The sequence below is a fragment of the Equus przewalskii genome, chromosome 26, assembly GCF_037783145.1.
Source record: "Equus przewalskii isolate Varuska chromosome 26, EquPr2, whole genome shotgun sequence".
NCBI lineage: Eukaryota > Metazoa > Chordata > Mammalia > Perissodactyla > Equidae > Equus > Equus przewalskii.
Genome location: NC_091856.1, coordinates 740,566 through 766,539, shown reverse-complemented (window position 1 = coordinate 766,539; position 25,974 = coordinate 740,566). Strand labels below are relative to the sequence as shown.

Genomic DNA, 25,974 nt, shown 5'->3' with positions numbered 1-25,974 from the left:
TACCCCTTTTTTTTTTCACTGAGGAAGAGTCACCCTGAGCTAACGTCTGTGCCAATCTTCCCCTATTTTGGATGTGGGTCACTGTCATAGCATGACCACGGACGAGTGGTGTAGGTGTATGCCTGGGAAACGAACCCGGGCCTCCAAAGCAGAGTGTGCCAAACTTAACCACTAGGCCACGGGGCTGGCCCCTGTAATACTCCTCTTTTAATAATAGATGAGAAACTTGATATTAAGAGTGGAAAAGCATTTTGCTTAAAGTCACTTAGCTACTAACAAGGAGAGACAGTTTTTGAACCAGTTCCAGAATCCAAGCTCTTAATTATTCTATTACTGAAGTGAGGTGCTGCTTTAACAAAGTCTGAAATGTATGGTGTTAGCTTAGCAGTTGCGGGTGGGTGAGTGGTAAGAAAAGTGATATAAAAGACTGAACATATGGCAATCATGTTAACAGTAAAGACTTGTAAAACAGGAAGACAGACCATGTGCCTACTAAGCCTATAGCTGCAAGGGAAGTGGTCAGGAAGAATTAGAATATTAGTGTGTGTTGGCTGCCTTTGACAATGTATTAAAAGAAAGAGTTGAACTAGGGAAATAATTGGCCAATTTATAAGCAGAAATGAAAAGGAACAGAGAGAAATTTGGGTCATCATAGGAGTGGAAAAGTCTATTACTTTTAGACACCAAAGAGGCAGAGATAAAAATGAGATCTTAAGGAAATAATTCTTTCCAATTGAACAAAGTGAATCAGCCTGGAAGCAAAGTTCAGATTAAAGATGATATTTTCTTTTTTTTTTTCATGAAAACATATATGTTTAATTTAAAAAACAACAATAAAATGAACACTTGTAAATCTATTACCCAGCCAAGAAAGAACATTATCAAGACCATATGTACACCTCTCCAACTGCATCTCTTTTCTTCAAAAGATTATGTTTTCTTACCCAAGATTATTGTTCCAGATAACCTCAACTTTCTTGCCATTAAGTTGAGAGAGAATGGCATGGAGGGGCAAGAAAGCAAAGAAATAAGACAAATTAGAGAACTATGTTTAGAAAAGAACTTTGGGGGAGAAGGGATAACACTCCCAAACTCACTACCAGCATTACCCTAGGACCAAAGCTAGAGACTACCAGGACACTACGAGAAAAGAAAACTATAGGCCAATATCCCTGATGAATATAGATGCAAAACCTCTCAACAAAATACTAGCAAACCGAATTCATCAGCACATTAAAAGGATCATACACCACGATCACGTGGGATTTAGACACAAACGGAAGAAAGTGAAAAAGACACCAATAAATGAAAGATATCCTGGGTTCACAGACGAGAAGAGTTAACATTGTTAAAATGTCCATACTACCCAAAGCTATCTACTGAGTCAATGCAATTGCTATAAAGATTCCAGTGGCATTTTTTTTTTGTTGATTTTTGGTTTTGGGGTTTTTTTTTGAGGAAGATTAGCCCTGAGCTAACATCTGCCACCAATGCTCCTCTTTTTGCTGAGGAAGACTGGCCCTGAGCTAACATTCGTCCCCATCTTCCTCTACATCATATGTGGGATGCCTGCCACAGCATAGCTTGATAAGTGGTAGGTAGGTCTGTGCCCAGGATCCGAACTGGTGAACCCTGGGCCGCCGAAGCAGAGTCCACGAACTTAACTGCTGTGCCACCAGGCTGGCCCCTCCAATGGTATTTTTTTACAGAAATAGAAAAAACAATCCTAAAATTTTTATGGAACCACAAAAGACCCTGAATAACTAAAGAAATCTTGAGACAGGAGAACAAAGCTGGATGCATCATATTTCCTGATTTCAAACTATAATACAAAGCTATAGTAATCAAAACAGTATGGTACTGGTATGAAAATAGACATAGAGACCAATGCAACAGAATCGAGAGCCTAGAAATGAACCCATGCGTAGATGGTCAACTACTATTTGACAAGGAAGGCAAGACCACTGAATGGAGAAAAGGCAGTCTCTTCAATAAATGGTGTTGGGAAAATTGGATATTCACATGCAGAAGAATGAAGCTGGACCTCTGTCTTATAACACTCACAAAAATTAACTTGAAATGGATTAAAGACTTAAATCTAAGACCCCAAACCATAAAACTTCTAGAAGAAAGCAGAGAGAAAAAGTTCCTTGACATCTGTCTTGGCAATGATTTTATGGATATGACACCAAAAGCACAAGCAACAAAAGCAAAAATAAACAAGTGGGACTACATCAAACCTCAAAGCTTCTGCACAGCAAAGGAACAATAAACATAATGAAATGGCAACTACAGAATGGGAGAAGATATTTGCAAACCACACACTTGACAAGGGGTTAATATCCAAAACCAATAAGGAACTCATACAACTCAATAGCCAAAAAACCAAATAATGCATTTTTCCAAATAGAATAGACATTTTTCCAAAGAAGCTATTCAAATGGCCAATAGGTACATGAAAATATACTATCACTAATCATCACAGAAAAGCAAATCAAAATCACAATGAGATATTACCTCACGCCTGTTAGAATGGCTGTTATCAAAACACAAGAGATAATAAGCACTGGGGATGATGTGGAGGGTGCACTGTTGGTGGGAATGTGAATTGGTATACCTTTATGGAAAACAGTATGGAGGTTCCTCAGAAATTTTAAAATACAACTACCATACGATCCAGCAATTCCACTTCTGGGTATACATCCAAAGGAAATTAAATCACTATCCTGAAGAGATATCTGCACCCCATGTTCACTGCAGCATTATTCACGATAGCCAAGACATGGAAACAACCTAAGTGTCTAGTGACGGATGAATGGATAAAGAAAATGTGGCGTGTGTGTGTGTGTGTATATATATATATATAGATAGATAGATATATCTATATATCAGTGTGTGTATATATGTGGATATATATATGTACAAATACACGTGTATTTGTACATGTAAAAATACAAATAGAATATTATTCAGAATAATGTATGCTATTCCATACAATAGAATATTATTCAAAAAAGAAAGAAATTCTGCCATTTGTGACAACATGGATGAAACTTGAGGGCACTGAGCTAAGTGAAATAAGTCAGATAGAGAAAGACAAATACTGTATGATATCACTTATATGTGGAATCTAAAAAACCAAACTCATAAAAACAGAGAGCAGAGTGGTGGTTTCCCGGGGCCGGGGGTGAGTACGGGGGAATGGGTGAAGGTGGTCAAAGGGCACAAACTTCCAATTATGAGATGAATAAGTTTTGGGGATGTTTGTACAGCATAGTGACTGTAGAGAACAAGCCTGTTATGTATATTTGAAAGTTCCTAAGAGAGTAGATCTTAAAAGTTCTTACCACACACAAAAAAACTGTAACTTTGTGAGGTGATGGGTGTGTTAACTAACTTTATTGTGGTAATTATTTCACAAATACATACCTATATCAAATGATTATGTGGTACACTTTAAACTTAATGTTATATGTCAATTATATCTTAATAAAGATGGAAAAAAGTGTTAAAAAAAGAATTTTATATAAATGGAATCATATACATCTTTTTTTTTCTGGCTTCTTTCACTCAACATAATTATTTTGAGATTCATCCACGTTTTTGCATCTACCAATCGTTCATTTATTTTTATGGATGAGTAGTATTCTATTGTATGGATGTTGCACAATTTGTTTACTAATTCATCTTTTAGTGAACAGTTTGGTTGTTTCCAGTTATCGGCTATTATAAACAAAGCTGCATTGAACATTTGTGTACAAGACTTTGCATGAACAGACACTTTCATTTCTTTTGTAAATGTCTAGGAGTGGAATTGCTGAGTCCTACAGTAAATTTATATTTAACTTTTTAAGAAGCTGCCAAATGTTTTCCGAAGTGGTTGTACAATTTTACATTCCATAAGCCTATATGCCCATATGCCTCTAGAGAAGACACATATGATATTATTGTGAACCACCTCTAAGTCTATTCAATGGTCTTCAAATCTGTGCCCTTTGTCACAAAGTGTGACTAGCTCAAAGCAACTGATCGCTACTACTAGATGATCAGAAGTCTCATCTTTGAGTCACTGATGGGAAAGTCTTTGAAGACAAGAGTAGAAAAGCAGGAAGAGCAGGTCTAACTGGGATCATTCTCAGAAAATGACATTTTAAAAAACTTTAATTATGAAAAATTTCAAACACATATTAAGGTACATAAATAGTACAATGAACCCCTATGTACCCATCACCTAATTTCAAGAATTATCAATTCATGGCCAGTCTTATTTCATCCAAACCTCCTCTTCCCCTGCCCTCCCTTTTATTTTAAGCACATTTCCCACATTATATAATTTTATCTGTAAACAGTTTAATATGTATCTTTAAAGGATCTTATTTAAACATATAACCACAATACCTTATCACTTAAAGAATTAACAATGAATCCTTAATATTCAATATTTGAGATTTGAGAGTTGGGTGAGGGATGGGAAAAACGAAACAGAGGACGACTGAGATAAAACAGAATAAAATCTGCTTTTATTCCTAGCCTAGTGCAGATTCATTCTGAGTAGTTCAGCTCTTTGTGATGAAGGTCTCTTTGGGACCATACAACCCTTCCTTCTCAGTCTTACTCCCACTTCCTCATCCTTCTCTTCAATTAGTCACATGAAAGCAAGGCTAACCTCATGGTTCAGATCGAACCTCAATGATGAGTTCCACTGGCCCTGCCTTCCATTTTGGATAGTCTATGTGGCCAATATTAAATTTGGGACTATATTGCTCTACCTGCCAGTTCTCTAGGCCCTACTTCATCAGCTCCAGTGGGAAAAATGGAGAAGGTAAAATGAATAGAATAAACTGTTATAATTTATTTATAAATATAAATTCATTTATTTATTCTAAACTATTAGAATAAATAACTTGAAACCCTCCAAAGCTGTGGGAGAAAATGACAGGGTGACCTTCAGCATCTCTGCTTCATCCCTGTTTCCTGGATAACTGAGTATTACCCATGGTTTCCAGTGATGTGCCCTGCCTCCACTGTTAGACTAGGAGTCCCCAAACCAGATCTTTCTGCTCAGACTGAGTCACCAGAAAGGCAAATCACTTCTATCAGACCCAGCCCCAGGGGGAAGGGCTTCCCCCCTCAGCGTGAGGTCCACAGGGGCAGGAGAGTCTGCTTTTTCCTCATTCTTAGAGCTTTCCCTGCCATCCTGAGACTTTCTAAGTCCTTGCATATGTTGTTTCTTATTATTATGATGGAGTTTATTGGTACTCAGGCTCTAAAGCTTCACCTTGCTTCCGCTCTACACAAAGAAAAAAACAAGAATTTGATTTTTGCCACAAACCCCAAAGGTTATGTGTCTGCCAGATTTTCCTGTAAGAAACATTTCCAAAAATGGGGAAAACATGAAGTGTTTAAATCAGGAAGGATTTCTGCTCCAGCTTCAAGAAAATGAGAGTGCATTACATCTAACTACATTGACAATGTCCTGGAAAAAATACCACATAAACAACACTGCTGAGCTGGTAAGAACCTAGCTAGTTCAGGAACCTCTCTTCATTTAATAACAATTCAAAAGACATTTCCTGAGCACTGCTTGGTGCAAGGCACTCCCAAGAGCACAGAGATGACTGTGACATAATTTCTACCTTAGAGGCTCATAATTTGGTAGCTCAGCTGTTCATTCATTTTTTTCACTAACTCAACAAATAATAATGAAGCTCCTATTATGTGTCAGGTGTATTTCTAGGGACTGGGGATACAGTGGTGAAAAAAGACAATGTCCTCACTCTCAGAGAAATTACAATCCTGCAGACATAGGTGGACGACACACAATTTAAGAAATGGAAAAATATAACTTAACTAGTGCTAAGTGACATGAAGAAAATAAAACAGGTTAATAGAATAAAGAAGGTCTTGGTGGGGGTGGCTACTTTAGATAGGGTGACAGAGAAGGCTTCTCTGAAAAGGTGGCATTAAACGAGGCCATGCAAGAAGCAAGCATACAAAGACCTGGGCAGACACTGCCAGCAAGGTTAGAGGTCCTAAGTTAGAAACAAGTTTGCTTTCTCACTTCATTTGTAGTTTGCCTGGATATAGATTTCCAGGTCAAAATAATTTTCACTTAACAACTTTGAAGATATGACCCTATTGGTTTCTAGGACCCACTGGTGCTGGTGAGAAATCTGATGGCAATCTAATTCTCCTTTTTTATGGATATCTTATTCTTATCTCTACAAAAATTCTGAGAATCTTCCCTATGCCCTTAGAGCTGTAACATTTCATGATGTTTAATGGATGTTTTAAATCTGCAACTCATACCCTTCTCCAATTCTAAGACATAATCATCTATTATTTCTTTGACAATGTTGTCCCTTCCATTTTCTCTTTCCAATACTCCTGGTAGATGAATTTGGGGTACCTGGTTTGATCCTCCATTAAAAAAAGGTATTTATCTCATAGATTCTATCACTTTGTCTTTTTGTTTTATGGTCTAGGAGAGTTCTTTCTTTATTTCAGCCCTTTTAATGACTCTTTAATTTCAGCAATTTTTAAATTCCAAAATTCTCTTTTGTTGTTGTTCTTAGATTGCTTTTTTCTTCTTTTTTATTTTTAGTAACCTATTCTTATTTTATTTATGCAATTGCTTCTTCTAAGAAGAATAATAAGAATTTTTTGCAAATTCTTCTCTTTTCTCTTCCCTAAATTATAACCTGTCTATTCCAGGGTCAGTTACTCTATTTGTTCACCCTCATCCTTCTCTTGTGTGCTCCTGGTTTCCGTTTAGTCCCCTTAAAAATATGAATAAAAGAGTAGTTTGATCGCTCTATATTGCTAGAGTATGTTTTGTTTCCTTTGGTTACTTTTGTTTCCCCAGCTGGCCTGTTCCCTGACTGGGAAGATGGCACCATGGATTCTGTGTGGGTAGGCAGTCTGTGGGTAGGCAGTTGTTTGACAGGTTGCACCCGAGGGTACACAAGGAGCTTGCAGGAAAACTTGAGCCCCTCAAATTTATTTTTATTTATTTACTTATTTATTTTGAGGAAGATTAGCCCAGAGCTAACATCTGCCGCCAATCCTTCTCTTTTTGCTGAGGAAGACTGGCCCTGAGCTAACATCAATGACCATCTTCATCTACTTTATATGTGGGATGCCTACCACAGCATGGCTTAACAAGCAGTGTGTAGGTCTGCACCTAGGATCCGAACTGGCAAACCCCGGACCACCGAGGCAGAATGTGCAAACCTAATTGCTGTGCCACTGGGCCACCCTGAGCCCCCCAAATTTAAAGTAAAGTGAGTTTTACTCTGAAGTGATGACACCCACATTAGAAGCCCTAGTCCTCTACAGATAGGTTGTTAAATTTATTTAGAAAGCAGTCCTCTTGTTTGAGACTGGAGGCAAATACATTGTTCCTGCTATATGTATACTATCAGGGTGGTAGGATGATTCAGAGGGCCAATTACTGCCCACGTTGTTTTATGGGCAGTTTTAAAATTAATTATCCTGATTATTACCTCAGCTCCCACGCCTGCTCTCCACACCTGCTGACTCTAGCTTGGAGCTACTCTTAAGCTCTGTTAAGAAGAATATATTTCCACTGAAGCTCTCACCACTCAGGTTTATCTATCAGTATAATCTATCTACCTTCTGCTTTCCAAAAACTCATCAACTCTCGGGTCTGCTGATGGTTCTTCATCCTCTGTCAGGGCTGTTAGTTATTTATTTCCTGTTTCTATTTCTTTACAGTCATTTCACTAGGCTTGAAGAGGAAGTCTCAATGCCCTTAAACTGGATGCCCCAAAGTGAACGTAATACCCCAGATAATATTCCATACTTTCTAAAGAAAAGATTGCATGAATAACCTCACAAATGTAGTAATTCACAGCAGTATTCTGCCAGCTTAGCTGCCCCGGGCATTCATGTGGCCTCTCTGCTGCTTCTGCCTTGTGAAAACCTGAGCAGAGAACTACATTCTCCCTGGAGACTCATGCCACAATCCCTCGATACTCCTGCTCTCATCTGCACTGGGGTTCTCTAGGCCTGCTATTCAGCTGTCATCCTAGGACTTCCTTTCACCGCTCCCACATCTCCTGGCTTCCATATCTTCTTTCCTGGTTTACTCTCTTGTTTTGCTTGAGTATACACTAGAAGCTTCTTAAGAGAGGATGCACGATGAGTAAATTTTTTTAAGTTTTTGCAAATATGGATATTATTTTATACTTGCATATTATTGATAGTTTCACTGGATTTAGAATTATAGGCTGCAAACAATTTTCTGGAGGACTTTTGAAGGCACAGATATTTACCTTCTGCTGTTCTGTTGAGAAGACCAATGCTATTCTGCTTCCTGATCCTTGTGTAGGACCTTTTATTCCTCTCTGGAAGCTTTTAGGATCTTCTTTTTAATTTTATAATTTCTCCACATGTGGTCAATCTGGCATGTTAAACAGGACTTGCCATGTGTTTTAATTTTGTCTCCCCAAGGAGAGATAGCAAGTATAGCAGAAAGAGCACTGACTCTAAAAACTTATGGATAGATGTGATTATTAAATAAAATCATGTATGTAAAGCATCTGGCACATATTGATGTGATGCCTTACTCCTCACCACCCTCCCCCCCGTCCCTGCTACCAATGAACTTAGACACTTGCGGGCTAGACCCAGGTCTTACATGTCCTCACATTTCTCACATCTAGCACATACTGGGCACATAACAGATTCTCAATAAATATCATCTGATGACTTGATAAGTCATAGACTGTCTTTGCCATTATTTTTCTGTGGGATTTTATTTATGATATTTATCTTTACTGTGTCTTAATCTGCATCTTCATCAAAGGGGGAAAATACTTCTTGACTTGCTTATTGTTCATGGATGTAGTGAGACTGCAGTTAGTGAGTGATGTGAAAATATTCTAAAAATATAAAATCCCTCTACAGATGTTAAGTATTATCGCTGCCCTTCAGATAGGTAAACAAGTAGTTGAACCTTTCTAGGCATATGTGACACATCCTATTTTGAAGACAGCCTAGGCTAAATGACCTAGCTTACTGTCTAATTATGTATGCTCCTAATATTGTCAAAGGGATATCTGCCTATATCACCTTCCTGAATTCTCAGCTGTGAGTCTTCCTCATTAAGAAACCAGGAAATGTCACTTCATTTCAACTGCTGAAAGCTATGCAGACAGGAGCAGAAAGAGAAACATAGTGGATACTAGTTTTTGGTCTCAAAGCTGAATGAAATTTCCTAATTTTCTAAGACTCCATTTACTAAATCTAAAGGATTTAGAAGAACTGTGATAATTCCCATAATAAATAGTGGAGAACAGGCAGTTTATAATTCAAATATTAATGAGAAATGTATAGAAAGAAAAGGCATCTTTGAATTTTCAAAGTCTTAAGCAATCAAGTGAAAGTAAAAATGAAAAGTCATGGAATTAAGTATAGACAGCACTGGAACTGATAGTTATGCAAAGAAGTTGTAAAGTGAAGAAATTAATCTGTCCATATCTAACAAGAATAAAGGCAACCTGTATACGACAGCATGGAAATAAACTGATTAATTAGTCTTCATTTTAAACTTCTATTATTATTATTATCAAAGCTGATTATCTATTGAAGCTTTTCAAATTTCTCTTCTTACCAGCAGAATCCTCTATTTATCGACTGATATCTTACAGAACATTTCAAGGTGAAGCTGCTGTTCTTGAAGCAGGAATTCAGGACGAGGAGCCAGAACAAAACTCACTTGATCTTCTCTATTCCCCATGCGTAGACCTTAGACTCCTCTCAGAAACAGAGTTCGAAAACCATCAGTTTAACTAAGGTGTTATATTAGTCTCAGTAAGGTTTTATTAAAGTGATTTTTTGAAAACTGGTTATGAGAAAATAAAAAACTTGTCTTAATTTCTAAAGCAGGCTCCTTGATCCACTCCCGTACCACTAATCAAAGCATCAAATCTTAAACAAACTGTGACTGTCTTCCACAATAGAGGAATAGAGTAGAGTCTCCCTTGTCAATTGGCTCTGTTTTTTTCTGCCTCAGACATTAGTATGTGGGGTCCTAAAACTGCTTGAGATATTCAAACAACCACATTCTGAACTGGAAATGTCAGCTACTGCTGTGGACGGAAGGGAAGTGTTTCTATTCGTAAAGAAACAGAAAAAAGTCTTTAACTTACCCAGAGCACAAGGACATTCATGAGATGGTCTATGTGTGTCCGTTTAAAGGTGGACTTTCCACAGTTCTGCATTAATTTAGTGTCTGGCCCTAAGTGAAACAGAGAGACATCAGCTCTTAGAATCACTGAATATACTCAGAGGCTTGAAATTGGGTTGAAACGTACTTTTGTGATCACCTAATCAAACCTCTTTCCAAAGCCAAAAGATAAAGCTCTGGAGAAAGGCTCATAGTTGGTGCTAATAACTCAAAGGATGGAAAATTTGTTTTTAAGGATAATCCTAACTACTTCTGCAAAGTGCAGCAATGCTTACGCCTCTCTTTGCAGCACCTTAGACAGTCTAGTCTTTCATAGATGAGTTAACTCAGAATACGAGCCACAAGCTTCTCTCTCATGACCATTCAGTTTACTTAGCTTAGAAAAGGGATTTTTCTGATAAAGAGATTTCCACTTTCTTTTGAGGAAGCCCACTGCTAGACCATGCTCTATTAAAGTTTCTAATTGGGAAAGGGAGAAAGGAAAAGGCAATGGCAGTAAGGAGGAAGCTGGGGACCTGAGACTTTTCTGGGATGGAGAGAGATTCCATGTTTCCTCATGACAGGGCAGACAGTAAGCAGAAGTAAAGAGCTTTTAATGGCCACTGGGAGTAGAGTTGGAAAGTGCTGACCTGAGATATGATGACGGAGACAACATAGGTTTAGAAGGAAGCGTAGGTAGCAATTTATCCGGTCTTTTCCTATCTGAATATTATTCTTACATGTACTCTAATAAAGGAATTTCATCAACGTTTACACATGGGGGAGCTGGAACTTCCCTGATATGTGGGAAACACTGTGAATGCAGGGCGTAAGCTATGCCATTCTTTCCTGTTAAGCATTCCTTGAAGGGCTTGAACGCACGAGAAGTATGCCTCAGAGCCTGGAAGCTACAAGGGACAGTATCTTCAAAGGGTCCTTACAAAGACCGACCCTCCCCAGGTTTCCAGAAGGATGTAGAGATCATGGTAGAACTTGGTCATCATGTAGCAGAAACAGCAACCCAATTCTGCACTGAACACCTTGGGATACTCTTAGGTGGCATCAGTTCTCTTCTGTTCTAAGCTTCCCAAAGCCCCCAAAGATTTTTCACTACCACATAACCAACCGAGAGTCAGAGAGAAATCTTAACTAAATTTATGCTGGTTGGTAATCTCACTGCTGTTATTTTAGGGAAAAAATCATTTGCTGAAAAATGAGCTTTTTATGTGTGGCAATGTGTGGGGGTAGCTGCTGAAGTAGAGTGAAGAAAATAAATCTACTTCAAATCTTTTGAGTTTGGGACTAGGAAGCCTGGAGGCTGCCAGTGTTGGTGCAGAATCAATGAAGAAACTTCCACCAAGGCCTCCCTGGACTCTGAAGCTTCTCTCTAGGGCTTAGATCCCATTATTTTGCACAGAAGTGAGGCATCTAGGATCTCCACGTGTAGGAATGAAGTTTCTAGAAGGGGAGCTCTGACTTGAGTAGTATTCACTGTGGTAAATCTTCCTTGATGCTATCTTCAGTGTCCCTATCTTCTTACGGTGGTTGTTGTCATCAATGCCCTCTGTCACTGGGCACAGGGTAGCACAGAAGCTTCCTCTGTTTTCCTGAACCATAAAACCCAAGAAAATCCCTCACTAATTATAAGGGATTATGGTTCTAAATGACATCTCAGGAGGGGACTGCTAATGATCCACTACGCCTTTTCTCAGGCTTGAACCCTTCACATTATATTTTATATTCTCCTTCATAACGAGCAGTGAGTTTATTTTCTCCTCATGGGAGTAATCCACATGTATACTCTCCCCTTTCACATTTTCCCCTTTCACATGCTAATTCTATGCGTACTTCTTCTATATGTATACTTTCTCCTGTGTCCAGATATGGTTGGAAAGACTCATGAATGCCTTATGATCTTGGAACACAAAGCATTCCTCTAACAAAGGCAGCGCTGATATGTTGGCAGCTCATTGCTTGGAAAAAAAGAACTCATTTTTTCCCAAGAAAAAAGTTTTTTAACTCATCCATCTATCCATCCCTCCATCCATCTACCTACCTCCCTTTCTATGTGTCTCAAAGCCACGGTGTTCTGATATACACCTGAGCGCCATATCTACATCCTGAAAACGAAGTACCCACAACCTGCTGATGAATAGAATCCAGCAGGCTGGGGGTCTGACTGTGGCTCCAGGGAGACATACCTGTATAAATTACCAAGCCATAGCACCAATCTGTGTTCCTGATGACGCAGCCTCGGAGCAGCAGCTTGTCATGGTCCAGGATGTAGTTTTTTCCCTTATAAGTCAGTATTCCTGCGAATTTGTCCAACTTGTTATTGGGAGACTCACACCTCACTTCTCCTGAAGAAAAATGAAGGAGTAAGAGTCCTGGCTCTGTAATTGTAGGCCTTTCCTAACAGGACAGAAGGAGGCTTAACCGAAAAGAGGAAAGAACATTTCTCTTTCAAAATACATACACATCTTTTTCCTATGCTCTCTCAGCTGCTGCCCTTTCTTACCAGCTCCCTTTAGAAAGGCAGACAAAGATTTCTGGGCATCACAGAAGAGTACTTCTGTATGTGACATGGATCATCCAGAGAGAGAAAAACCCACATGATAACTTATCATCATCACTGCCAGATCACATGAGCTCTGAATCTGAAGAAATTAAAAAACTACTTAAAACAAATCTAGTATTTTTTTCAAAATGGAAATAATTTGACTTTTCCTGATTAGTAAAGTAAAATATGCCCTTCGTAAATGTGTATAGACTACTAAAAGGAGAAAGTAACTCACCCATTGTGTACAGGTAAGTGCTATTAATCTTTTGAAGTTATCCTTCCAACTTTTTTTCTATACATGTACTCATAAACATATGTATGTTTCCAAAAAAAGTTTACATTATATATACTATGCACGGTCTATTATAATCTTTTTTCACTTATTGTTTTTTTAGTATGTTACTTACATGTAAATAAATATCAATTTGCATATTGTTTTTCATAAGTTATACGGAATTCACTATATGGACGTACCATACTTTAGTCCTCTACTGACAAAAATTTGGGTGAGCAAACCTATTTCCTAACTCACCATCAAAGGCAGACAGCAGCTTTAGATTATTTTCCATGTCACTGGTGACTGAGATGGCCTGCTTCACTTTCAGGTTGGTTTCACTAGAGTAAAGGACACACAGTCACCAGAGTACAGCACACATACACAACAGCAGCACAGGTCCAGTTTCTCCTGCTTCTTCAAGGGGTTTTAGAACATAGATGTTGCCAATAGAGCTTGGACTGGAGGTCTGAGTTGTAATAGTCGCTCCCACTGTTCTCCTCACTCAAGGAGAGTGTCCAGCTTCCATAAGGAAGCTGAATGTTAGCCCACTCACTGCCCTCTCTCCCTGCTCTCGCTCCCTTCAACATACTACCACTACTTTAACCAACCCATGAGATCTTGCTGGTCAGATGCTCCAGAGAAGCTGAAGAGACATCACAAAATAACCTGGGGATGGCACCTTCTCCCATCAAGGATAAGGAGTAGGTCCTGGTAAGAACCTCACACACCTCTGGGTAAACATACTTCTTCCTTCATAAATATTTATAGGACCCATGGAAGGATTTCAATTAACCATTTGCTGATACAGGAATGCACAGAGACAAAAGCAAAAATGAAAGCCACATTTCAAAAAGCTTGTGGGCACCAGGAAGAATAGCTGTAAGAATGCAGATCAATACAAGACTCCACAGAACATGCTCTCTGAAGATGGCCTCCATTGTCCTGAGACCTTAGCTTTTGCACATTAATGAATTTCTACCTTAAATCCCTTATAGAATATGGCATTTTATCAGTAAATAATTACCTCCATACTCATTTTGTTCCCCCTAGAAACTTTAGAACTCTATTCTGAAATTTTATAGTTTTGTTCACCTCTGTCCTGCCACTCAGCATTATTGAATACAGCTAGACAGAGTGTCTCCAGTTTAGAGATGAAGAATATTGGGTTTATTTACCCAGATTCTACACCCAGTGGATGCTCTATTGCTGTCAAGAGCTAGCCTTAGACTTGAGGTCCCAAGAGTCTGGCCTCCTATCCCCTCTTATCTGGATATTTCTAGCCTCTTTAGCACTACCATCTGAGAATAAAATCCATGCTGTAAGAAAAGCTTTCTCTTAGTGAGAAATCACTCTAAGTTGGCTCAGTCATCTTAATGGACTATCAGGAGAGAACACTTACCCATCCAGTTCTGCTGTTTCTATATATGTCAGACTGTAAGGCTCACTGCTAGAGAGTAACAGCATATCAGCCTGTGGTCAGAAAAGTCAGAGAAGATAAGGAAAGCAGGAAGGCAGACTTTTACCGTTATGGTATGACAAAATCAGTTACTTCAGGAAAGATGTTCATCCTAAGAATTTTACAGACATTTGGTTTATTTTCTTTGTCTAGGACACATCACTGCTAACACACACACCCCTCCTAAAACTAGTTACACTTTACCTGTGGCTCTGGTGAGAGGTGGACAGAACAAGCTTCTTACCACAGAAGCTGTCAATCTCCAGAGGCAAAGTGAGGCAGATGAAAGTCACCAAAAGCAGAGGGAGCAGAAGTGCTAAAAGGGTTCCCTTGTGCCCACTCAAGCCAAAAGAGCAAAAGCCACAGCCCAAAGAGGTACTCACCGTGACAGACTGATTATTTTCTACTTTTACTATATCTCCCACTTGGATATTCATCCATTTGTCCTCTTTCATCCTGTAAGAAAATGAGCCTTGAACGCTTGCTCTCTGAGAATTTCCCCACAGCCCTGTTTTGACAACCAAGAAAGAAAGAAAAAAAAAAGAAGCTGAGATGAAGTCAAGGCTCTAAGGAGGACCAAGCTGGTTTGTGATGCATCCTTGCTACAGTCAAGAATGGGGCCCATTTCTCTTGACTTCAGGCTATAAGGGTTTTCTAAAATGCTATGGAAGTATATGCAGACACACACACACACAATTATTCTTGTAAAAGTAATACATGCATATGGTAAAAAAAATTCAAATAATAAAAAGTACGTAAAAGGAGAAAGTAAAGTTTTCTCTCTCCCCAGACAGTAGTTTTGCTTCCCCAAGGTAGCCACGGTGAGTAATTTTTGTGTTTCCTTCTAGAAAATATTAATTGATATAATCACGTATAGCATATACACTTAAAAATTACATATTAGATATATAATTGTCTGCACTTTGCATTTCTCATTTAATAATACACCTTAGAGAGCAGTTAAAGAAGATGTGGCTCATTCTTTTTTTTTTTTTTCCCACATAGTTGTATATTCTTTGTTGTGGGTCCTTCCAGTTGTGGCATGTGGGATGCTGCCTCAGCGTGGTTTGATGGCTCATTCTTTTTTGATAGCTAAAATGTACACTATAATATGGCTATACTAATTTTATTTATTAATGTTAAAACTGGATTACTTTTGAGCCCATAGAATCCACACTTGCCATAAAAGGCAGCTTAGCAGTAGGAATGGATTCTACAATAATACTGGCAGCTCTCTTTCCTCTTCTTTTTTGTACCTCAATTCCCCCAACTGCATAGGATCCATAATTCCTTCCTTCCTGATAAAGGACTAAGCAAGACATTCACATTGCCATAAGCATTGTGGAAAGATGAGCTACCCCTTTGCAACAATTCTATTATGCCAAGCACCCACAGAGCTGGAAAGAGAAGGCACATCTAGAGATCACTGCCCATTTCACCTCTGAATGAAGCCATGGTATCTGCAGGCATGACATACATCACCGCTTTGCCAGACACACAAAGGCATGGGTGCTCCTAGAACACCCCTTCTGAGAATATAGCTGCTTTGGGAAGGGCCACATTTCTTTTATCCAAAAAAAAAAAGTCCTCTTGTATAAATTTACTCTTTCTTTTAGATAACTTTTGTTTCCAATTCCAGGGTTATATTTCTTTAAATCTTATTACAAATTGAATTTTCTCTGACTGTTATAACATAAGTGTAAGTCCTTGTAAGATGACTACTTATATATTCTTGTGCCTCCTTGCCTGGGTTTCAAGTGTCATCTCTATGCAGATAAATCTGAATAGGTTTATTTTGTTTCTAATTTTCAAATCTAGTTGATAGCACTGAAGGGTAGTAGTAACTACAAGCCTCTGAGAAAGACATCTGAGTATTTGTTTTATTTTGTCTGGATTCCACGTTCACTTTTGCTGGTCCTCTGGTATTCTCTCTGCTGTGATTTTCACCAGTAAAAAATGACAAGAAGGGCTACAACATTCTGACTTCTCCTGGAGATTTAAAGCTTGTATTTTGTTACATAAGGACCTGTCAAATTATTACCAATTTGTTCCTGGACGTTATAATAACTGCATGTCCCAGATTTAGGAGAGGGGAGATGTGTCCTTCTGATGGAAAATATTCAGTCCTGTTGGGCCGTACATTTTTAATTTCCAGGCATTGCATTCTAACTTTCGGTTTAGGAAAATATGGTCAGAGAGTTAGAGAAGGCAATATTCTCTGTTTTATGTAAACGCTACCTCCTGGAGTTCTGTAACACACTGGTACTTTTCCTACTACAAACACTCAGAAATGCTAGATAAAATAAAGCCAACATTCTTTCAAAAGCAAGGCTATGCTTACCACAAAATAAAGAGCCAGGGAAAAAGACAGGACTGAAATCCAGAACAGTAAGAATGTTCTGAAGCTCTTTTGCCCTGAGTGGGGGAGGGGATTGCAAATCTCAATAATTAGTAACTTGAGTTTTAATTTAGCCCACCAGAGGGACAAGAGATGAGTCCTTAGGGTCTTGGGAGGCAGGGAGCTAGAACTAAGAACCACTCATAAAGCCAGGGCTCTGTAAGGGCGACAGCACTAGGGAAAGAGTGGTCTAAAAAAAACCATCAACCTACTGGCAAGAAAGTTTGTCACTGTTACTCTGGAGGGTTGGGGGTCAGGGAGCAGAGGACTCTCCCCTGAGAATCTGTAATCTCATGAAGTACGTGGTTCAAATTTATACCTGCTCCAAATTAGGTCTCAGCTGGTGACACCCCTGAGTTACTTGGTGGAAGCAAATACAAAACCCCTCAAGAGGGGCACAACCTCAACTAAGGCCACTTAGAATTTCCCATAAAGAAAGTGCCACTAAACAAGTGTTTGTAACTAAAATTACTGAGAAACGAAAACAAGAGAAATCACAACTTGCAAAATAAACATACTTTTTCAATGGCAGCTCTGCTCAGACCCATGTGTTCTAGAAAAGAAAGCCACTTTCTGGAATATAGACTGTTTCAACAACCAGCCTCACCTTGAGGGTTAAATTAATCAGACACTCACTGGCTGAAAAAGTCTAACCAGGGCCCTCCTTGTGAACTCCTACCCTAAAACCACTCCATGACAAATTTTTCTCCAATATCCTTATGCACTCAAGCTACTTGGGGAGTTCCCTTGACTAAATTCACTTGGTCAGTAACTCCCTAGCCTCACAAATTTTCTAATAAACTCAGTTTTGTCTTTTCTTTTCTTTTTATTTCTAATTCCTCCCTTCCATTCTTTTTTCATTTTTTTTTTACTTCTTTTTTTCCCCCCTGCTTTTTCTCCCCTAATTCCCCCAGTACATAGTTGTATATTTTAGTTGTGGGTCCTTCTAGTTGTGGCATGTGGGACACCACCTCAACACGGCCTGATGAGCAGTGCCATGTCCGTGCCCAGGATCCGAACCGGTGAAACCCTGGGCCACCAAAGGCGGAGTGGGCAAACTTAACCACTCGGCCACAGGGCCGGTCCCTTAATTTTCTTTTTAATCACAATTGACCTTTTTGGTGGTATCTTATGGGAGGCTACAACAGACCAAAATACTTGAGGAAATAATCCCCCATAAGTGACAATCAGCAGCCACAACAAATAACAGGATTAGATGCCAAAGAACTTCATGTAATAGAATTATATGATTAAGTCTAAGGCTACCATGAAAAAAGACTGGATCTCAATTCTTTTTAAAAGATTGGCACCTGAGCTAACATCTGCTGCCAATTTTTCTTCCTCTTCTTTTCCGCAAAGCCCCCTGGTACATACTGTATACTCTAGTTTTGAGTGCCTCTGGTTGTGCTATGTGGGACACCACCTCAGCATGGCCTGAGGAGCTGGGCCATGTCCGTGCCCAGGATCCAAACCAGTGAAACCCTGGGCCACCGAAGCGGAGCGCACAAACTTAATCACTCGGCTACGGGGCCGACCCCTGGATCTCAATTTTGAATTCCTTCAGGTTTGTATTTCTTTTCGATCATGCACACACTGGTCACTTTTCCTTTCATACAATCTATTTGTTGAATTCTTCCCCATCCGTTAAGGCCTAGCACAAACAACACCTCCTCCAGAAAGTCTTCTCTGATTCCTTTAATCAGCTACAATTGCTCATTTTTATTAATTCCTATGACAATTTTTCGTACCTCTTATGATAGTCTTCATATTTTGCCTTATATAGAAATTATGCCTGCTTCCCTCCATTTCTGCCCAAGGTAAATTGCTCAAATTTTGAAGGCTCCCGCCAAATATAAACAGTGACCCAACACTTTAGATAGCTATGACAAAACACCACAGCGATGAGGTCAACACCAATACTTTCTTTAGATTATTAACGAAAAGATGACCTGACCAAAGGCTATAGTAGAGTGGGCAATAAGCCATGTCAGAATTCACTGATGTTCTAAAGACCAATGTCTCCATGCTGATCACTGCACTAATAAGAATCACTTGCATATTAACATCACATCATAATTTTATTAATTGCTTTAACATATATTATTTCATTTTCACAAGCATCCTCTAAGCTAGATAATATTATCTCCACTTTATAGACAAGAAATATGAGGCCCCGAGAGGTCTGAGGCAAGGTCTGAGGTCACATAGCAAGTTCAGGACATGCTAGATCTAGAAACAAATTCTTCTCATGTCCAACTTTTCACAGTCCTGAATTACCTTTCCAAAGCACCCAACATGTCAAGCTTTAGCAAGGCCAACTTTCTCCCAGAGCCAGTCCTACCTAACCGGCCTCCCTAGGAGGACTTACCTGCCGTTTGTCAGCACCAGAACAGAACGGTTGTTGACTTGATTGTCATTTTGGTGCCTTTTCTAAAATTACACAAGAAAATGTTCTGGAAATAGACATAGAGCAAACTGCATGTGGAAGGTTAATATTTTGAAATATTACCCAGTGTAGTTCTCCTTCTTTGTAATTGTCCTTTACCCCCAAAGCCTTCTACCAATAAAACCAGGACAAGAAGCTGATTGTCTCTGAAAAGTTGGGAAGGGAGGTCAGAAAAAGAAGAAGGGAGAAGAAAGAGACAAAATCTTGGTTTTAAATATCAAATTTGAAGCCTGGGGGAGTAACGAACAACTTACGTCAAAAGCCAGAGAGGAGAGAATGCACAATGATGGGCAGGACTAGAGCCTCATATTCCTTCATAGGTGCAAGGAAAGTTTCCTCAAGCATCCCCCATCCCCACCCCCAACCACAGTCAATGTACAGAAGCTTCTACAGTGGATACAGTGAAGAAGGAGGAACAGAGGTCTTCCATTCAAAGACCAAATAGAGAGGGGGCAAATACAGGATGTATCCTGATGCGAGGATTCACATGAATTCCCTCCTTCCAGTTGAGATGATTACTCCCTGGGAAAAGGGCAGGACTGGGAAGAGGATAGAGAAAATCCTGAATTTCTCAGAATATTTATCCTAAAGAGACTGAGTTCTAAACCAGAAGTAACTAGGTTATCCTGAATTGGCAAGTTTAGTTTCCAGCCCTCATTAAAAAGGGTTGGGATGGTGTGGTGGTGGTTATGAGCTATAGTGAGTTTAGTTATAAATAAATAAAGATACATTTTTGCACATCTGAATTGTGACCGAAATTTAAACCACTACATGTGCTTACCCTGGGTTTAAAGAGTTATACAGTGAAAGAGCTGGAGAAACATCCTGCTCTCAAACTTTGGTCTAAAAATCTAAACTGGCAAAATCAGAAGGACTCCCTTAGAGAAGCTGCAAGCAGGTCAACAGGACCAGCTTCCCAAATCCCACTAGGAGGCAAGGTACTGAGTCCTCATCCTCAGCCTTCTGTGTCGGGACTGCTGTAAGGAGCAAAGAGGAAGCCGTGCAGCACTCACTGGGAGCCAGTTTCTCCCTCCAAGGCCGGGAAAGGAGTCAGCCTCCGCCTGTGTCACGAGTCTTTCTAAAACCAGAGGGTTCCTAGCTGTGCATACCTGATAGAATTGAAAGTTGGAAATAAGGAGAGTTGGAGAGAAGAGGAATGTGGAAAGGGGAAAAGAAAGGTAAGAACAAGGGGAAGAGGGAGGAGGGGTCAAAGGAAGGAAGGGAAGAGGAATATAAAAATAGGAGAAGGGGGAATGGAGGAAGAAGGATGAGAGCAAACTTGAAGAACGCTAAGTGAAGGAAGAGGTGGGTTATTAAAAGTGAGATGGAAGAAAGCCTGGAAAAGGCGCTAAAAGTGGTGGAAGTAGGAAGACAGAGAAAGGCCTTGCATTGCCCCTTTCTGGCCATTCATAGACCACCAATCTTGGGCCTAAGGGAACTACGTATTCCTCTGGAATGGATAAAGAAACAAAGAAAGGAAACACCTCTTTCCATTCCGCACTTCTCCCTAGCACTAGGTGGTTCTGGGAAGTCCTTCTTGTCCCCCAAACTGACTAGGTACAGTGAGGGACTGGAGGCCCAGGAAGCCACTTCACCAGGTCATCGATGGCATCTTTCACTGCTGTTATGGACAGCACCACCATCAGTGGTATCACAGTTGTGTACCATGCCAAGGAGGAGATCTGGGGAATCAACTGTGAGAGGGAAGGGGAGAGAAACTTGGGTCAGAAAGCTTAAAGGACAATATATTTCCTCCGAATCCCCACCCCCACCAGCATTTTCTCCTCCATAGGTGCCTAATAAATTCAACTATCCTAGTAGCTTTACACTGTTATAGCCTCTATATACCCCTCAAATATAAGTAAATATCTCCCAAGAAAGGATGAAAGAAGAGGAGATGGTAAGTTGCCACCTTTCTGTCCTGAACTCTACTACCTTAGTCTTGGAGGCAAAAGTCCAGTTCTCCTCGGATAATGAAGGTGCTGGGGTAGTGGGTAAGAGCAGACTTGGGAAAACTACATATCTTCCCACACCCCTTCAGCACAGGGGAAAATGAGACCATCTGTCCCTCTTTCCCAATCTGGGCCTGCCCTGCTTTCTGGCCCTTTGCTGGTACTCTTATGGCCTAAACCATTCCTGTTCCTCAGCACTCCTGCATGTTAACTTTCTGTCAGGGAGGCTGAGACAAGGAGGAAGAATGGGTTTACAGCTGTAGTTGGACTAAAGAGTCCGGGGCCTCCTATGTCAAGCTGAACTGTGGCCAAGCAGCCATGATGAGGGTGCTCCCCTTCCTTGGGATTTGGTGACCTTGTATCCTTCCCCTGGCTAATCCTGACCACAGCTACTCTAGAGGACTGGCGTGAGACACCATCTGGCTGTTATCTAAAGAAAGAAGACATCTTTCAGTTTAGGGAGGAGAAGGATTGATTATGCAACCTGACCCCAGCAAGGCTGATAAAACACTCTGTGGAAAACGCAATACCTGTAGGAATAGCAAAATGAGGAAATACGCATTTGCAAGTCTCTGGAACTGTTCAAACAGGTTCAGGGGCAAGAAGTTAAGGACATTATATTTTGAGGTCTTGATGGTATTATTCTGTAAGTAAAAGAAAACAAGCACATTAGAGGAACAAAAGACCCCATCTCTCAGTCTTAACTAAAAGGACCAAGATCACTTTGGAAAATGGGAAAAAGCCAGTTCCCCACCACAGGGGGGAGGGAGGGAAGAAATGTTTGTCCTCCCCCTTTTCTTTGAGGCCTAGAGGATGCAAAGATGGCAAGACTGATCAATATGAGACTTTTGGAAAGGAGACAGAATGCCTTTCTGCCTGGATAGAATTTTTTGTTTATTGATGCTATTGATAATACTAATGATAATAAAAGAAACAACAGGGGCCAGCCTGGTGGCGCAGTGGTTAAGTTCACACATTCCGCTTCTTGGCGGCCTGGGGTTCTCCGGTTCAGATCCTGGGTGCGGACATGACACCGCTTGGCAAAAGCCATGCTGTGTTAGGCGTCCCACGTATAAAGTAGAGGAAGATGGGCATGGATGTTAGCTCAGGACTGGTCTTCCTCAGCAAAAAGAGGAGGATTGGCAGTAGTTAGCTCAGGACTAATCTTCCTCAAAAAAAAGAAAGAAAAGAAAAGAAAAGAAACAACAATAAAAATTTACACTTACTGAATATTTACTATGAGCAAGGCACTGTTCTAAGCATTTTATATGTAGCAACTTACTTAATTCTCACAACGACCCTATGAGGGAAGTACTATACGATCACCTTTTGAGGATGAGGAAATTGAGGTTATTTGCCCAAGATCACAAGTCATGGAGTTGGGATTGTTCTGTCCCTGGGCCCCAATCCACTTGTGCAGCCATCCAAATACTCTCCTTTCTTAGAATCTGAAATTCTTCACTTTTATCTTACCCTCTGGTCCCTAAGGTCCTCCTCAGCCCTAAACAGTAGGCCAGTCTGCCATCTGTGTTAGCGCTAATCCAGAGCTCTCTAATGAGGCTTTTCTTAGCCTGGCACACTCAGTTTGGTGTGCCTTTACATGCTGCTTTCAATGCTGAAGGATGCCAGATGCCAAAGGCAAATTACTGTCTTTCAACCTTAGTCCTCTGAAGGTTTCTACATCGGCCACTGTCAGCATTGGAGAATCACTTGCCCCTTAACTGTCCTGAGAGAGTCTGACTAGTTTTGGCCTACATCTAAGCTGTTATTTTGCTGAGTGAAAATGGGAACTTGCTACGTCTTCAATCCTGATCTCAAGACGCTGACAGGACCACCTTACTTTCTACATTGGGGTCTTCAATCATTCAACCTAAGATGTTAGAGCTTGAATCTAAGAGCTCAAGAAAAGCAGAAGAATGACCCCGAATAATTCCCTAAGGACAGGGCTTCTCTCCCACCTCTTCCATCTATAAGGCCAAAATGAAAGAAGAAACCCACCTGCAGTCCTGGAGTACAGATACTGCTCAAGTATGAAGACTCTTGCTGGGCCCTACCTTGGGAAGGCTCAGAGTCCTTCTCTTGGAGAACCAAAACCATTCAGTGCTAAGGCTAAAACTTTCCCAGGAAGGCTAGACAGGCTACACAGTCAAGACTTACCCAAGGTCTATTTCCAAAGGGAAGAGAAGCTAGTCACATAGCTTAGCACTTTGGAATTTAGAGAGCCAAGCTAAAATGAAGATTTCCTTGGTGTTTCTCCATGATTTTGCAATTAATAATAAATCAAATACTATACATTTCTCAAGGCTTGCTCTGTTCACAGCCCTATGCTGGGATATACTAGTAGAGGCTGAAAAAGAATTAAACAAGGTCTATCCTGGGAGAAGCTCATAGGTCTGTCTTGAATGGAGTTCTAACTAAACGATCTCTAAGGGCCCTTCCAGCCCTGAGAGTATGTTATTCTAACATAGAAATAGTTTTCTTTGATCATAAGAAACTCTGAATTTCTTGGTGTCTAAGTCCAGATGGTTCTGATACTTGGACTCAAAGATCTTTTGATCTTTTGCCTTACTGAAGCACTGGCCTTTACTATTGATTTTCCATTTGATCTTATAGCTAATTATTGTATTTTAGGTTTCTACTCACTCATTTGTTTCGCAAAGACAAAAGCCATGCTGATTCTGCCTCAAGATAGAAGTCTCAGTACTTCTTTACTAACCTGGCAACTAGAGTGTTTTGTTCTACTCTTAAACATCAAACCAGAAGCAATATCTCAAGAACGTAGAATGTCAGCTTAACTATGAACTTCCTCAGTGTTTAGTTCTTTTGGCAGAGGTGATAAAATTCAAGCATGATAGAGGTGGTAGATTTTGGTTTGGGCTATTTATTTACTTGGGGAGTGATACTTGACTGATGGCTAAATGGGGGAATACAGGAGAACAGAAGGTCAAGGACATAATGGACGTCAGTAGTTAGGCGTTGGGAAGAGGAAAATGAGTAGGAATGGAGGAAATTAGAGAAATAGGAGGAAAATGAGCAAGGAGTATGGCCAAAGAAATGAAATGGTTGTTCAATACATAAGAATCAGTCAAACTTGTTTATTTATTCATTAACTATTGAGCATATAGCCAGCCGTGGTGGTCTAGCGGTTAAGATTCGGAGCTCTCACTGCCCCAGGTTTGTTTCTGCTCAGGAACCATACTACCCAGTTGTCAGTTGTCAGACTGTGGTGGCTGCATCTTGCTGTGATGCTGAAAGCTATGCCACCAAGATTTCAAATACCTGCAGGGTCATCCATGGTAGACAGAGTTTAGTGGAGCTTCCAGACTCAGACAGACCAGGAGAAGGACCTGACCACTCACTTCGGAAAAAATTGGCCATGAAACCCTGTGAATAGCAGTGGAGCATTGTCTAAGACAGTGCCAGAAGGTGAGAGGATGGTCCAAAAAGACCGGGCAGGGTTCTGCTCTGCTGTACACAGGGTCACTATGAGTTGGAATCCACTCAATGGCACTGACAAAAAATTTAGCACATTTATTAAATGTTACTTATGTGCTAAATATTGTGATGGGAACTGTGGATACAGAGATGAATGAGACTATTTTCAAGGGGTAATAGTTTCTTACAGAAAAAGAACTAACTTTTTTCACAATCATATATAACTCCCACAACTACTATGTAAGGTGAACATTATTATGCCCTTTTTATAGATAAGGAAACTGAAGATCAGAGAAGTTAAATAACGTGCCTAAAGATGCAAGGTTCGTAAGGAGTAGAGCTGTGTTCAACTCAGGTCTGTCTGATGCCAAAATCTAGTTTTGCTGCACCACAGTGCTTCTTATGCAGGTTGAGACGATAGAGATGGGGAAAACCTGCTCCCACGGCCATACCCTGAATGTTGTTATTATCCAGAACCTAACTCAGAAATTATAAACTAATATCCTGCAGATATGACAAATATGTATGGCTATAAATATTCTTATATAATTATAGTTATATATATATATAGATATATATAGCTTCATGTGCATGAAATAACATATGTATAAAGATATTGATTCTAACTGTAAAAGATTGGAAACAACCCAAATGTCAATTTATAATGAATTGGTTATATAAACTATGTTAAATCTCCATAGGAAATACTATGCAGCTGAAAAAGAAAGAAGAAAAAAGCTATTATGAAAACATCTCCAGGACATATTAAGGTACAGAATAGTATAAGAAAGTGGGAAAATTAAGAATATATATTTGTATTTGCTTTATTTGCACAAAGAAGCACTGATGACTACACAAGAAACTAATAAAAGTGATTCCCTGTAGGGAGCAGATGTGGACAAGAATGGGGTGTTGGAGCATGGCTTTTAAATGTGGCTTTTTATGAGTTACTAATTCATAAATAAATAAATAAGTGAAAAATGAACAATCCAATAGAAAATGGGCAAAGATCATTAACAAGTAGTTTCCATAAAAGGAAGTACAAAAGGCTAATTAACATGAAAAGATTATTGATCTCACTCAAAATTAGGGAAAGATAGATAACAGAATGTCATTTTTTATCTAAGAGCCTGGCAAAGATGAAAAAGATTGATAATACCCAGTTTGGCAGGAATATGGAGAAGTGAGCAATATCTACTGTAGGTAGAAATATAAATGGATATAATCTTTTTAGAGGGAAATCTGGCAAAATGTATCA

General features: G+C 39.8%; 1 protein-coding gene across 38 annotated transcripts in view; it reads right to left on the bottom strand.

Moving 5' to 3' along the window:
* LOC103560311 (phospholipid-transporting ATPase FetA) overlaps positions 1-25,974 on the bottom strand; it is a 129,292-nt gene that overhangs the window by 46,051 nt on the left and 57,267 nt on the right. For 18 of the 38 annotated variants that reach the window (XM_070595612.1, XM_070595619.1, XM_070595616.1 and 15 more), the window contains 8 exons: positions 21,812-21,925; positions 20,925-21,023; positions 19,252-19,313; positions 14,869-14,941; positions 14,429-14,499; positions 13,285-13,367; positions 12,394-12,552; positions 10,176-10,264 (listed from right to left, as the gene is read on the bottom strand). In XM_070595612.1, the coding sequence (XP_070451713.1) occupies positions 10,176-10,264; positions 12,394-12,552; positions 13,285-13,367; positions 14,429-14,499; positions 14,869-14,941; positions 19,252-19,313; positions 20,925-21,023; positions 21,812-21,925 (750 nt within the window). Of the gene's footprint in view, positions 1-10,175; positions 10,265-12,393; positions 12,553-13,284; positions 13,368-14,428; positions 14,500-14,868; positions 14,994-19,251; positions 19,314-20,883; positions 21,025-21,811; positions 21,926-25,974 lie in introns of those variants that run through there. The other 20 variants (XM_070595633.1, XM_070595638.1, XM_070595645.1 and 17 more) reach the window with 7 other exon arrangements.